Here is a 14338-nt window from a genome sequence, read left to right on the forward strand (position 1 = left end):
ACAGCTATAGTGCATGGAATGAAAATTAAATCTCATGTGATTTAACAAAGTGTTTGACTCATCTGTCAGTGAATTATCATTGAAAACAACAGAATTATTTCATGAACCAATAAGTGAAACATGTTGCACAATAAATTCTTGCATGTGAATTCATATTAGAGTAGAAAAATGTATCCTTAAACAAATCAGGGACTGTATACAATTATTACTTTGAGTAAAATTGTCCTACGCTTTAAAGATCTAGTTAGGATAAGATAGCATTTTAAAATGTGCAGTGATATGCATTTACAAAGACCACTTACAGTGTGATACAATCATTTTTAAGTAAAATCTTTGACAATTACATTGCAGTCTTATTTGTTATGCACTCAGAAAGGAAAATGAAACAGAATTTACAGTTTTTTCCAAAGTTTTTCACTTAACTTTGATTCAGATGTGATAATCAGCATTACATGTTAAATATAGCATTCATCTGTTGTAGGATATGCTGTTGTTTAATATATAATAATATTCTTTATTTGTTATTAGAATATGTTGCTGAGATGAGCATCATGAATGATAAGTATAAATCTGAAATATGATCTAAATTTGTTTTAATGTTTCAGGATAACTCAACTATAGTTGTTCCTTAACACATAACAATGTTCTGTGTTGGCTATTAGAATGACTTATTTTAAACAGAATGATGAATAATAATATTATATAAAAAGTAAAATATGATATAGATTTGTCTAATATTTGAACAGGTGCTTCACAGCTTCTTATCTGAGGGTTGTTCAAAATTACAATAAATATTTCTTCAGTTCACAAATCTATGAGATACACTGTCAATTTGAGATTGAAGTTGGTAGGATTGTCATTCAGTAGTTATGCACCCTGAATACTAAATTTTCTTCTGTATTTGGAGGAATGTACCAAATACTTTCTCAAGTAGAACCAGTTTTATATAATCATAAATGCACCAAAGCTTCAGTACCTGTCATGAGCAAATACTAAGTTTGAGGTGCTATTTTGGTCTCCACCATTACTGCTGCTGCTGGAAGAACTCTGCTCTCTTTCAGTATCTCTGTTTTGCCTGAAAATACACGAGATGCATCATTACACAGGTGGATGTATGCATATATAATCTAATGAAGACATTTCTGAAACTGACAAGGGAAATTCCCCATTGGTGGTAAGATGGCTCAAAGGATATCCCATTAAAAACTGAACACAGATCAAGCACGAAAACAGGAAGAAGGTATTCTAGGGGGGAAAAAGAGAAAAGAGAAAAAAACAGTGAATAGTTGAAAGACTAGAAGTGCAATATTCAGCAACCTATAGTAGTAATGATGAGGTGATTAAGTGGTCATGGTGTTGAACTGCCATGTGGGCAAGCCATGTTCAAATATCACTAGTGGTAATTTTTTTTCCTCTGTTTTCAAATTTGTGTCTGTGTTATGGTGTAACATCCATTTGCAACAACGAGATATAAGGAAGGGCCCTATAATGACAGTTGATTCTGCACAACCACTCTATTTGCAGTTGAAAGGAAGTGGCTTGTGAATGGGAACTACAAAAGTTTGATGAGAAGGTGACAAGTCAAACGAATCCTCCACCAGAAAACACATCTGGTATGTCATACACACCATTAGTGACAGTACACGTGTCATATGATAGGCATCTCTTACTGACACATCTAATTTGTACACCTGGTAAGTGAGTGAGATATGCATCATTGTCCAATTTAGGCATACATACAAATCTGAATGTGATCACTCTCAAGGAAATGATGAAAACATAATAGTTTGTTACATAGCCTGATACAAATGAACATAACAGTTTCACAATCACACAGCTTCTCTGTGCTCTGTCAAAACAAATGTTGTTATCATACTTGGAGTTGCATTCTGTTTTTTTAGGTTTTGACTCTTGAATTTCTTTGTTATATCATAATTCACACCCAGCTATTTGTTGTTTTCATTTTTGTGAGATGTCTATGTGGTATCTCACATGCTCTCACCATTCATAATGTTTACTTGTAATGGTAACGTATTCTTACCATGTGGCTTATATTCTGTAACCAGAGTATGACAACTGCCAAGACTACAGACAGAGAACAAACATTTCAATGACCAGTCAGACAGATCATACAATTGTGCAAAAAAATAAAAAATAAAAATAAAAGACATGAGAGAGATTTGAACACAGGTCACCAGCATGGTAGTCCAACATTGTGACTACCTTTTATTTGTTTATTATTGTTCATTGTATTTGATCATAGTGGACGTCACACGTCATCCATTGAAGTCTGTTATTGATCCCTTCACTCAGTTTTTTTACTACAGAGACCAGCGAGCTCTCTGACCAAATACGCTGAGCTACCATGCTGGCTTAAACAATGTTCAAATGTGTGTGAATTCCTAGGGGACCACACTACTGAGGTCATCAGTCCCTAGATTTACACACTACCTAAACTAACTTAAATTAACTTATGCTAAGAACAACACACACACTCATGCCCAAGGGAGGACTCAAACCTCCGGCGGGATGGGTCACACAATCCATGACATGGTGCCTCTAACCATGTGGCCACTCTGCGCGGCACTTAATCACCACACTGTTGCTGTTATAGATTGCTCTATATTGCACTTCTTGACCTTCCACCACTCACTTTTCCATTTTGCTGTATTCACAGTTCAGTACACCTTTTTCCTGTTTTAATGCTAGGTCTGTGTTCAGTTTGTGATAGACAATCCACTGAGCCATCTTACCACTAAATCTGAGGGGATGTGATGGGGAGTTTTCCTTGTTAGTAAGTGTGCAGTATTGCATGACATCAGTAGTTTATTGTGAACTCAACTTCAGAACCCAGTTAAAATGTTTAGATGGTCATGAAAAATAGATAATAATGACTTAATAAACTTTTGTAATCATTCACTCTCTGTGTTTATTAGAGTTTTCTGTGCATTGAAGTCATTTAGTAAATTTCGTGTCTTAGTTTTCAACTGACATTTCTTATTGTTTCTAGTGAAATATTTCAGTAAAAGTTTCATTCAGTGCTTTAACTTTGCTTAGTGTTCCAGTGGCTGTTTGAATTTTTTGGTTTTAGCTAATACTTTTGTTAAGTTTTGTTGGTATTGGTATTAGCTGTGGTGTAGCAGTATTAATACGAGTAGTTGCTTTCTTAGTAGGCAGAGAATTTCGAGACCATGATTGCTAGTTCTTAAATAGTTCTACTGGTGTAACTGAACTTTGGTAACTTAGACGTATGGTTTTTTTAGTAACTGTAAAATTTTACCGTGAATGAGAAGTGTGGGCTCTGTCATAGGTTTGTGAGTAGTGGATTATTGTGGGATTTGTTCAAAGTATTTTCACTGGGGGGAATGCAGTGGGGAAGCCAGTGGGCATTTTAGTGAGATCCTCTCCTGGGAATGCAGAGTCTGTAGTAGAAATAAGTTGACAGAGGAGCAGGAGCGTAAGATCTGTGCCCTTCAGATGCAGTTACAATGTGCAAAGGAGGAACTAAATAGGTTGAGGAGGGTGAAGGGTGGTGGGGAACGGCAACTGGCAGTTGGCAAGAAGGCAGCTAGGAGGAGGTGGTATTCAGACAGTTTTACTTTACGTACATGCAATAGATATGACCAATTGTCAGAGTTGAGTGGAAAGGAGCCTCGTGTAGCTGTAGATGTAGGGAACATGCAGCAGTCCTTAGCAATTAGGAGGCCTAGGTTAGTTGTAAAGTCTAGCAGAAAGAAGGTTCTGCTGCTAGATAGTTCCCACAGTAGAGGTGTGGGCCAGCAGTTGCAGGAAGTGTTGGGGAGTGAGTACCAGGTAACCAGCATTGTGAAGCCTAGTGCAGGGTTGGCTCAGGTGACTGACAGCATAGGGGAGTTATGTAAGAAATTTATGAAGGAGGATCAGGCAGTGATAGTGGGTGGAGCAGGGAACAGTCTTGATAGGGACGGGGAATATGATGTAGGTGGTGACCTGGTTAAGATAGCTACTCAAACTGGTGGCACTAATGTGCATTTTGTGCAACTGTTTCAGGTCATGATCGGTCTTACCTTAATGCAGCTGTTAGGCACATTAACGGGGAGCTGGGGAGGGTGCTGAAGGCAGAGGGCATGGGTCACATCTCAGTGGTGCCAGTTGGGTCCATCAGTAGATCAGGTTTCACCAGGCATGGCCCACACCTCAATAGGTATGGGAAGGGGAGGCTGGCTAAGCTTATAGGTGACAGTGTAGTTGGTGGTGGTGGTGGTGGTGGTGGTGTCACTCATGGAAAAATTCCTGTAGTAGTTGGTGTTAGAGCTGCACCTTTTTTAGATTGAAGTCAGCTGACAGGTATACCTGCTTAAAGGAAATCCCTCTAAGTAAGGGCTCACCTTCCACGGATGTAATGTTTCCAAGTAGAGAAGGAATTAGCATATTTCATCAACATTAAGAGGGATTAAAGATAAAGTTAGTGAACTGCTTATAGAAAAACAGTATTCCATTTGAGTGTTGTGCAGCAGTAGTTGAATTTAGTGAAACTAAACTTCTAATTGTTGTTGTTTATAGGTCCCCTAATTCTGACTTCAGAGCATTTCTGCTCAAGCTAGAGAGGGTTCTTGATTCAGTTTGCAGGAAGTACCAGAAAGTAGTTATATGTAGTGACTTCAATATAAATTTTGTATATGATGGTGCAAGAAAAAGGATATTGGTAGATATCCTAAATTCATATGATCTGATGCAGACTATTTTTTTCCAACTAGCATGCAGGGGAACAGTAGCACAGCCATAGACAATATTTTTATTCATTCTTCATTACTAGATGGGCATTCTGTTAGTAAAAGTGTGAATGGCCTTTCAGACCATGATTCACAAATTTTAATACTAAAAGGCTTTTGTACTCAAACCAATGTCATATTTAATTAAAAACGATGTAGGAAAGTTAATCCAACAGTAATAGAGAGTTTTTTAAACCTTGTCAAGGAACTAGAGTTGCAGGATGTTTATAGTGCCAATAACATAGATGATAAGTACAATGCTTTCCTTAACACGTTTCTCATGCTCTTTGAGAGTTGCTTTCCATTAGAACATTCTAAATGGGGTACTAGCAGTAGTGGGCAGTCCAGGTGGCTGACTAGTGGGGTAAGGATATCATGTAGAACAAAGTGGGAATTATATCAAAATGTTAGAAGTAGTCACAATCAAGCTACAGTAGCCCATTACAAACAGTATTGTAAGGTACTTAAAAATGTTATTAGGAAGGCAAAGAGTATGTGGTATACAAATAGAATAGCTAATTCACAGGATAAAATTAAAACCATATGGTCAGTTGTGAAGGAAGTGTCTGGTCAGCAGCACAAGTTCGATGATATAAAGTCAGTTCACAGCAAAAATATTTCTGTTACTGATAAAACAAATATATGTACAGTATTTAACAATCATTTTCTGGGCATTGCTGGTGAATTAAATAAAAATTTAGTTTCTACAGGAAATCATATAACTTTCTTGGAAAATGCCTTTCTGAGATTGATGGCTGAAATACTCCTCTGTGATACAGACAAGATGGAGATTGAGTCAATAATTAAATCACTGAAGACTAAGGGCTCTCTTGGTTATGATGGGGTGTCTAGCAGAATATTAAAGTACTGTGCTGCATATGTTAGCCCTGTATTTAGCCATATTTGTAATTTTTCCTTTAGGAATGGTCAATTTCCTGAGCAATTAAAGTACCCAGTAGCAAAGCCGCTTTATAAAAGGGAGAAAGGGATAATTTAGATAATTTTAGACCTATTTCTATGCCATCAGTGTTTGCAAAAGTTATTGAAAAGGCTGTGTATGTAAGGATAATTGATCATTTTATATCACATGATTTGCTATGAAATGTATAGTTCAGCTTTAGAAGCCATTTAAAAACTGAAAATGCTATATTCTCTTTTCTCTGTGAGGTATTGGATGCGCTAAACAAAAAGTTTTGAATGCTTGGCGTATTTTTTGATTTAACTAAGGCATTTGATTGTGATGATCACAAAATATTGCTCCAGAAGTTGGGTCATTACGGAATACATGAAGTAGCTCTCAATTGGTTGACCTCTTACTTTAGCAAAAGGCAGCAAAAGGTCATTATTCGCAATGTTGATAACGGCTGTGATGTGGGGTTTGAGTGGGGTACTGTCAAGTGGGGGGTGCCCCAGGGATCAGTGTTTGGGCCACTCTTGTTCCTTATTTATATAAATGATATGCTCTCTAGTATTATGGGTAACTCTCAACTTTGCTTATTTTCATTCACTGATGTCGTATGGTATTTGCTTGGTAGTAAAGGATGTGGTGTGCAACATTGGCTCAGTTTCAAGTAGTGCAGTACATGACCAAAGTTCATTTCTTGTAGAAAATAAACCAATGCTAAATCACAGTAAGACTCAGTTTTTACAGTTTCTAACACACAATTCAACAAAACCTGACGTTTTAATTTCACAGAATGGGCATATGATTAGTGAAACCGAACAGTTCAAATTTCTATGTGTTCAGATAGATAGTAAGCTGTCGTGGACAGCCCATGTTCAGGATCTTGTTCGAAGACTTAATACTGCCATTTTTACTATTCAAACGGTATCAGAAGTCAGTGATAGTTCGACACGAAAATTAGTCTACTTTGCTTATTTTCATTCGCTGATGTCATATGGTATTATATTTTGAGGTAACTCTTCCCATTCTAAAAGGATATTTTTGGCTCAGAAACTAGTGGCTCCGGCAATAAGTGGTGTGAGTTCACGAACCTCTTGTTGATCTCTGTTCATGAGCCTGGGTATTTTGACATTGGCATCTCAATATGTATATACCTTATTGTCATTTCTTGTTACCAGTATTAGTTTATTCCCAAGAATAAGCAGCTTTCACTCGGTTAATACTAGGCAGAAATCAAACCTGTATTTGGATCGGACTTCCTTAACTCTTGTGCAAAAAGGTGTGCAGTATACTGCTGCATCCATTTTCAATAAGCTGCCACTCGAATTCAAAAATCTTAGCAGTAATCCATGCACTTTCAAATCGAAACTGAAGAGTTTCCTCGTGGGTCACTCCTTCTATTCTGCCGCGGAGTTCCTTGAAAAATTAAGCTGATTCTTATTGTATTGTTGATAGCGTTTGCTTAAACTTATGAACTGACTTTTTTCAGGTTTATGAACATTTATTTTTACCTGTTATTACTTCTATGTTGTAATTTCATGTACTGACACTCTCCATGACCTTGGAGATTTGCTCTTCAATTTGGTCCTATGAAACTTGACGTCTAAATAAAAATAATAATAATAATAATAATAATGATTGTGATGACTGGAAACCGTTCATAAAAAATACTAGACACTGAATAAAATGCTCAACATTATTATTATTATTATTAAAACATTTAGTAATGGCATTTGCATGCTAGTTGGGACTTACAAATGTTTGAAACTAGGTATGGTTATAGGGAAAATTGTGAAGACAAAGCACATTCACAAACATGATGGGACTAGTATTAAAGGTCTAGAAGATGGGGTGAACTACAAGTACTTTGATATAGAGAAACATAATGAAAGTGCTACAGGAGGATAAACATGTTGCTAAGAACTGAACTCAACTCCAAGAAAAAAGTTATAACTACAGGATCCCACAAAGTTCCTGTAACTAAATGTAGCATTGGTCTCGTAGAACAGACCCAAAAAGACATTTTATCTAGAAATAGTGAGACATGAAAGCTGCATACCATGTATGGCATAATTCAGCCAACAAATTACACTGACCGACTATACATGACATATAAGGCAGAAGGGCGAGATCTGAGACAAATAGAGGCAGCTTACCATAATTCCACAGCTGGATTTATCAACTATTTGACCCAGCATGTGAGTGATCTGTTAATGCATCAAATAATATAGTCTGGGATTGCAAATGGACAGGATTCAGAAGTTACAGGTTATCAAAGAAATAGGAATAAGACTTTCTCAGACAGTGTTGTTGTCAATGTGGAAAACAGGTTTGATCTGTTGTCACAGTTGGAAACTGATGAGCCCCAAGTCGATGGAGGAGTAGATAGGACACAAAAACTTTCAAAGAATGTTTGAGAAGTAAGAAAAAGTTGTGAAGAAGAAAAACATTTTGTTGTTAGGTTGTTGATGTGGTAGAGGTGGTCAGCTGTTGCAGGATGAACTAGTGTCAGGTTGCCAGGTCACAAGTTTTTTAAAATAGTCCAAGTCTAGGTCAGATGATGGAGGATGTAGGTTCACTTTGCAAAGATCTCACATAGGAAGACACCGTGGTAACAGTGGGTGGGGTGGGCAACAGCATAGATAGAGAATGTAATTAGTCAGTTCAGGGTGACCTGGTAAAGTTAGCTTCAGCAATGAGACATATTGGTGTAGGGATTGTATCTGTTCTGAGGCACTATGACAGGCCTCGTTTAAACTCTTCATCTACATCTACATCATACTCCACAAGCCACATAATGGTGTGTGGCGGAGGGTACTTTCGGTACGGTACCATCTGATCTCTCCAACCCTGTTCCACTCGCGAATAGTGCATGGGAAGAATGATTGTCGGTAAATCTCTGTATTGGCTCTAATTTCCTGAATTTTCTCCTCGAGGCCAATACACGAGATGTATGTGGAGGTAAGTAATATATAGTCTGAGTCCTCCTGAAAAGTGCTGTCCCAAAATTTCAATAGTAAATCTGCCAGTGGAGTTTGTTTAGCATCTCCGTAATGCTCTCTCGCCAGCCAAACAATCCCGTGACAAAACGCGCCGCTCTTCATTGGATCTTCTTCGTCTCCTTTATCAGTTCTACTTGATAGGAATCCTGAGTCTGGTGTCTGCTTTTCCCACTATCTATTTTGTATGGTCATTCCACTTAAGGTCACTCTGTATGTTTACGCTTAGATATTTTATGGCAGACGCTGTCCCCAGCTGTTTGTCATCAATAGGGCAGCTGTACAGTAGTGGATTTCTTTTCCTGTGTATGTGCAATATGTTACATTTATTTATGTTCAGGGTCAACTGCCAGAGTCTGCACCATTCATCAATCCTCAGAAGGTCGTTCTGCAAATTCTTACTATTTTCTGGCGTTACTAATTTGGTATAAGAAACTGCATCATCTGCGAATAGCCTTAAAGAGCACCCGACGCTGAACAGTAACTTTCCTATCACACTTCCATCTGGTACTCTGAATATTACCTTTACATCTGTCGATTTAGTTCCGTTAAGAGTGACTTGTTGAATTTTATCTGCAAGAAAGTCTCGAATCCAGTCGCAGGTCTGCTACGATATTCCGTAAGCTCATATTTTTTTCATTAAACGGCAGTGTGGGACGGTGTCAAATGCCTTACTGAAATCAAGGAACACAGCATCAGTCTGAGCGCCATTGTCCACTGCACTGTGGATCTCATGGAGGAACTAAGTGAGGTTAGTTTCGCTGGATCTCTGTTTGCGGAATCCATGTTGATTTTTATAAAGGAGCTGTTCATTTTCCAAGAACGTCGTAATTCTTGAACATGAAACATGTTCCATAATTCTACAACAGATTGATGTCAACGATATAGGTCTATAATTGTGTGGATCTGTCTTATGGTATTTGTTAAAAACGAGAATGACCTGCGCTTTTTTGCAGTCATTAGGTTCCTTTCATTGCTCAAGCGATCCACGATAAATTACTGTTAGAATGGAGCAAGTTCTTTCACATAATCTTTATAGAATCTCATAGGTATCTCATCTGGTCCTAAAGTCTTCCCACTACTAAGCGATTGTACCTGATTTTCAATTCCGCGATCGGTTATCTCAATATCTGCCATTTCGACATTCGCATGACGATTGAAAGGAGGGGCAGTGTTTACGATCTTCCGCAATGAAACAACTTCAGAAGACCGAATTCAGTGTTTTGGCCTTCTCTCTGTTATTTTCCGTTTCGGTGCCGGTGTAGTCGCTGAGAGAATGAATACATGATTTTCAGCCACTTACTGATTTTACATACAACCAAAATCTCTTAGGGTTTTTACTCAGGTCGCTTGACAATGTCATACTTTCCAAATCACTGAATGCTTCTCTCATTGCTCCCCCTTACACTCATTTTCACTTTGTTCAGCTTTTGTTTGTCAGCTTGGTTTTCACTTCTCTTGAATCTGTGATGAAGGTCTCTTTGTTTACGTAGTGCTTTTCTAACACGGCTTTTAAAACATGGTGGATGTTTCCCATCCCTTAAAAGCTTACTCAGAACATATTTGTCTAGGGAATATTCGTCCTCATCACCGACTATTTGATGCTGACTGCTGAGATATTCTGAAATTCGTATGATGTCACCCTTGCTGAGCAAATATGTCTTCCTACCTTCCTTAACTATCCTTGTAGGACCCGTCATCATAGATGCTGTCACAGCCTTATGATCACAGATGCCTTCCTCTACATTAACTGATTCAATATTTTCAGGTCTGTTTGTTACCAGGAGGTCTAAGACGTTACCCTCACAAGTTGGTTATCTAACTATCTACTCAAGGTAATTTTCAGACAAGACATCCAGAACGATGTCACACGATTCCCTGTCTCTGGCACCAGTTTTGATGGCATAACACTTCCAATCTACACCTGGCAAGATGAAGTCATCCCCTATTACAATGGCATGACCAGTAAAATTACTAATGATATTCTGCAAGCTCTGTCTGAAGCATTCAACAGCTATAGATCCTGACCCAGGTGGTCTATAAAAGCATCCGACACCATTTTTGACCATTCTTTGATACTCAATTTCAGCCAGATTAATTCACATTCGGAATCCGTGATAACCTTGCTAGATTTTATCGAATTTTTTACTGCAATAAACACGTCGCCACCATTGGCGACTAACCTATCCTTACAATAAACATTCCATTCTGAACTTAGGATTTCGTTGTCATTGACGTCTGGCTCCAACAAGCTTTCTGTTCCCAATACTATCTGTGCATTATAACCTTCAATAAGCAATACGAATTCTAGGTTCTTTCCTTGGATGCTCCTGCCTACTAAAATCATATTAATCTTTTCTATCTCTGATCTGCCAGGACCCTGATTCTCTGAGGTCGCTGTGGCTGATTTAACAGGCAAATCGTGTTTATTCCCAAGGGAGGGGTCCTCTAACCTAAAAAAGCCGCATGTGCATGCCACACGTACTCCGCTACCCTAGTAGCCGCTTTCTGCGTGTAGTGCACACATGACCTATTAAGGGGAACCCTACAATTCTGCACCTGATAGCGGAGGTCGAGAAATTCACATCTGATACCATCACAGAGCCATCTGAGCCTCTGGCTTAGAACTTCTACTCTGCTCCAAACCAGAGGACTATGATCAGCCATGGGTACAATGCTACAAATAGACAGCTGAGCCTGCACTCCACATGTGTTGCTAGTTGCCTTCACCAAATCAGCCAGCCATCGAAAGGAGCCGAGGGTGGCCTCAGAACCCGAGCAGCAGGTGTCATTTGTGCCGACACATGCCACTACGTGCAGCCGGTTGCACCCAGTGCGCTTGATAGCAACGTGCAGGGCCTCTTCCACATCATGGATGATACCTCCCGGCAAAAATACCGAATGCACACTGGAATTCTTTCCCACCTAGCATGCTATCTCCCTGAGGAGCTCCATCACCTGCCTAACATTGGAGCTACCAATGACTAGCATACCCACCCTCTCTACTTGTCCAGATTGGGCAGGAAAATCGACCGCTGGCATCACAGGACACACATCGTGTGCTGGGTCAGAGTTATCATCAACACTGGGAAGCACCTCGTACCTGTTGCTAAGATGTAGGGTGCCAGCTGTGTGGCCTGCTCCCTCTTTTGCCTTCCGCCGAGTGACACATGAACCCACCACTGTCTGCCACCCACACTGGGGGGAGGACGTACTGGTCACATGTTACGTATCAGAAGTCGCAGTGACATCCAGAGCAACAGGGGATTCCAGTGGCACCGAAGGTGTCGCAGGTCTCGTCACTGGTGCCCCGATGTCACCGCAACTTCGAGCATTAGCTAGAAGCTTGTCGACAGTAGACAATGCAGCTACCAGGTGTTTACAGACAGCGGCCAAAATTTCCTTGTGTCTGCTCACAACAAGCACAGTCCCTAGCGATATTGTATTGTGTATAAAATATATATATGGTCTAAATGGCACTACTGTGTTTGAAAATATACCCAAAGGAGAATAAAATAACACTAAAAGTTGGTGTGCAGATTTCTCACTGAACTCTGAGACCGCAAGCTATTAACCAGAAATAAATTTCTCTACATGGAAAATTTATACTAGGAAGCCACCCTACACAAGGATATTAACAAGACTTAAGCAAAAACAAAAACTATGATTAATTTTCCAACTACTAGTGTACACAGTAAAATACACACATACAGTTCACTTCTTTGCAGAAGCACGCCAAAAAAAAAAAAAAAAAAAAAAAAAGGCTAAATTAATTTACAGTTTATCACCCAGGTGCTGCTGCTGCTCTGCTGCGCATCCTCTCGGCTTGGTGGCTGCCACTACATTGGATAGGACACTTAATTTAGAGGTGGAACAGCTGCTTCAATCAGGTATGGGGCCTTATGTCAGTGTGGATCCTGTTGACTCTGTCAGCAGTTGGAACTATACTAGGCATGGCATTCACCTCAACGGGAAAGGGAACAGAAAACTGACTGGACTAATAATAGCAAATAACATGGGGGGGGGGGGGGGGAGGGGGGTCACTATCACAAGTGGTAAAGTACCGTTGGTTACAAGTGACAGAACAGCAATTTTTATGGTAGGGAGGGCAGAAACAAAAGATGTTCAGAGAAAGGTGAAAATGACATTCACATAGGTAAAACAGGCAGTGAAACAGAAAATTTTAATGTAGACAATTCATGTAGAGGGTCTATGATTGAAACTAGAGATATTCAAAAGTTGACAGAAAAATTAGGTTCATCCAGTTTTAATTCAGCCAGTACACAAAATCAGTTTTCTGCATTGGATCAGAATATCTGAGGACTAAGGGGTAAGCTTAATGAGCTGCTTATTTGTGTTGAAGAATTAGAGTTGAGCAAATCAGTTGATATAATCTGCTTCTCTGAACATCATGTGACCACTAGTATAGATATGATAAATGTTACAGGTTTCAAGTTACCTTCTTACTTCTGTAGAGTGAATATGGAGAAAGAAACTTTTGAATATTGATAGTAATAAATTTTGCTCATAGCAGCACTTAGAAGATTGTGCAGCAGAAGTAGTATTTCATAATAAATTCTTTATAATAGTAAGTATATACAGAGCACCTTCAGGAAACTTTAACCTCTTCATAAAAAATCTGGAAGTTCTGTTGTCCCATCTCTCAGTTGCTGGTGATGGATTCATCAGTGAACAATTATTGCAATCAGTAACACTGTCATTCAATTTAATGCCTACTGTGAAATTTGCAACTAGGGTATGTAAATGCTCTGAGACAGCTATTGATAATATCTTTGTACACAAATCTAGGAAAAAAATTCGTACCACAAAACCAATAGTAAATGGGCTATCTGATAATGACATGCAGCATCTTGTGTTAAATGTTGAAACTTGTCAGGATATAAAAAAGTCTATTAGATCTGAGCACAGGAAGGTAATAAATCAGTCAAAAACTGATAATTTTAGAAGATTGCTCAAGGACATGAAGTGGATAGATGTTAACAATTCTTCTGACTAAAATGGAAAATGCAAATCATTCATTAATAAAGGTACTTCCTCTTTTGAAAATTGTTTTTCCCTAAAAGTAGTGCAAATCAAATACAATTCTAAAAATAAACCATGGATTACACAGGGAATAAAGATATCATGTGGAACAAAAAGATTGTATCTAATATCTAGGAACAGCTGTAATGTTAACGTTGTAATGCGTTACAAAGACTACTGCAAAATATTGAAGCAAGTAATACAGGAATTGTAACAGCTTTATTATGAGAAAAAGATAATTATGAGATAATTATATCAGGCAACAAAATAAAGTTTGTATGGGATATAGTGAAGACAGAGACAGGTGGGGACAAAAAGGAAGGGGAACAGATAGCTCTAAAAGTAAATTAAACATTGTTAACATATGCATGCAGTGCTGCAAACCTCTTACACAAGTACTTTGTTTCTGTTGCTGACAGGTTGGGGTTATCAGGCTTCATAAACAGTGCAATGGAGTGTCCGAGACCAGTATTACAAATAACTTTAGTAAAATGGAAATGACACCCACATCTCCCAAAGGAGAGCATCCATCATAAAATCTAAGTATTCTAGTGGTTGTGATGACATACAAATTAATCAAAGAGTGCTCATGTGAGTTGAGTTCTATCTTAAGTTACTTGTCTAATCAATCTCTTATAAGC

General features: G+C 38.6%; 1 protein-coding gene across 1 annotated transcript in view; it reads right to left on the reverse strand.

Annotated features, from left to right (window-relative positions):
* Positions 1 to 663: 663 nt before the first annotated feature.
* Positions 664 to 14338, reverse strand: part of LOC126469634 (uncharacterized) — a 69961-nt gene continuing 56286 nt past the window's right edge. The window contains exon 4 of the mRNA XM_050096760.1: positions 664 to 1075. Coding sequence (XP_049952717.1) covers positions 970 to 1075 — 106 coding nt within the window. The 3' untranslated portion in view covers positions 664 to 969. The remainder of the gene's footprint in view (positions 1076 to 14338) is intronic.

Source organism: Schistocerca serialis, chromosome 3, assembly GCF_023864345.2.
Source record: "Schistocerca serialis cubense isolate TAMUIC-IGC-003099 chromosome 3, iqSchSeri2.2, whole genome shotgun sequence".
NCBI lineage: Eukaryota > Metazoa > Arthropoda > Insecta > Orthoptera > Acrididae > Schistocerca > Schistocerca serialis.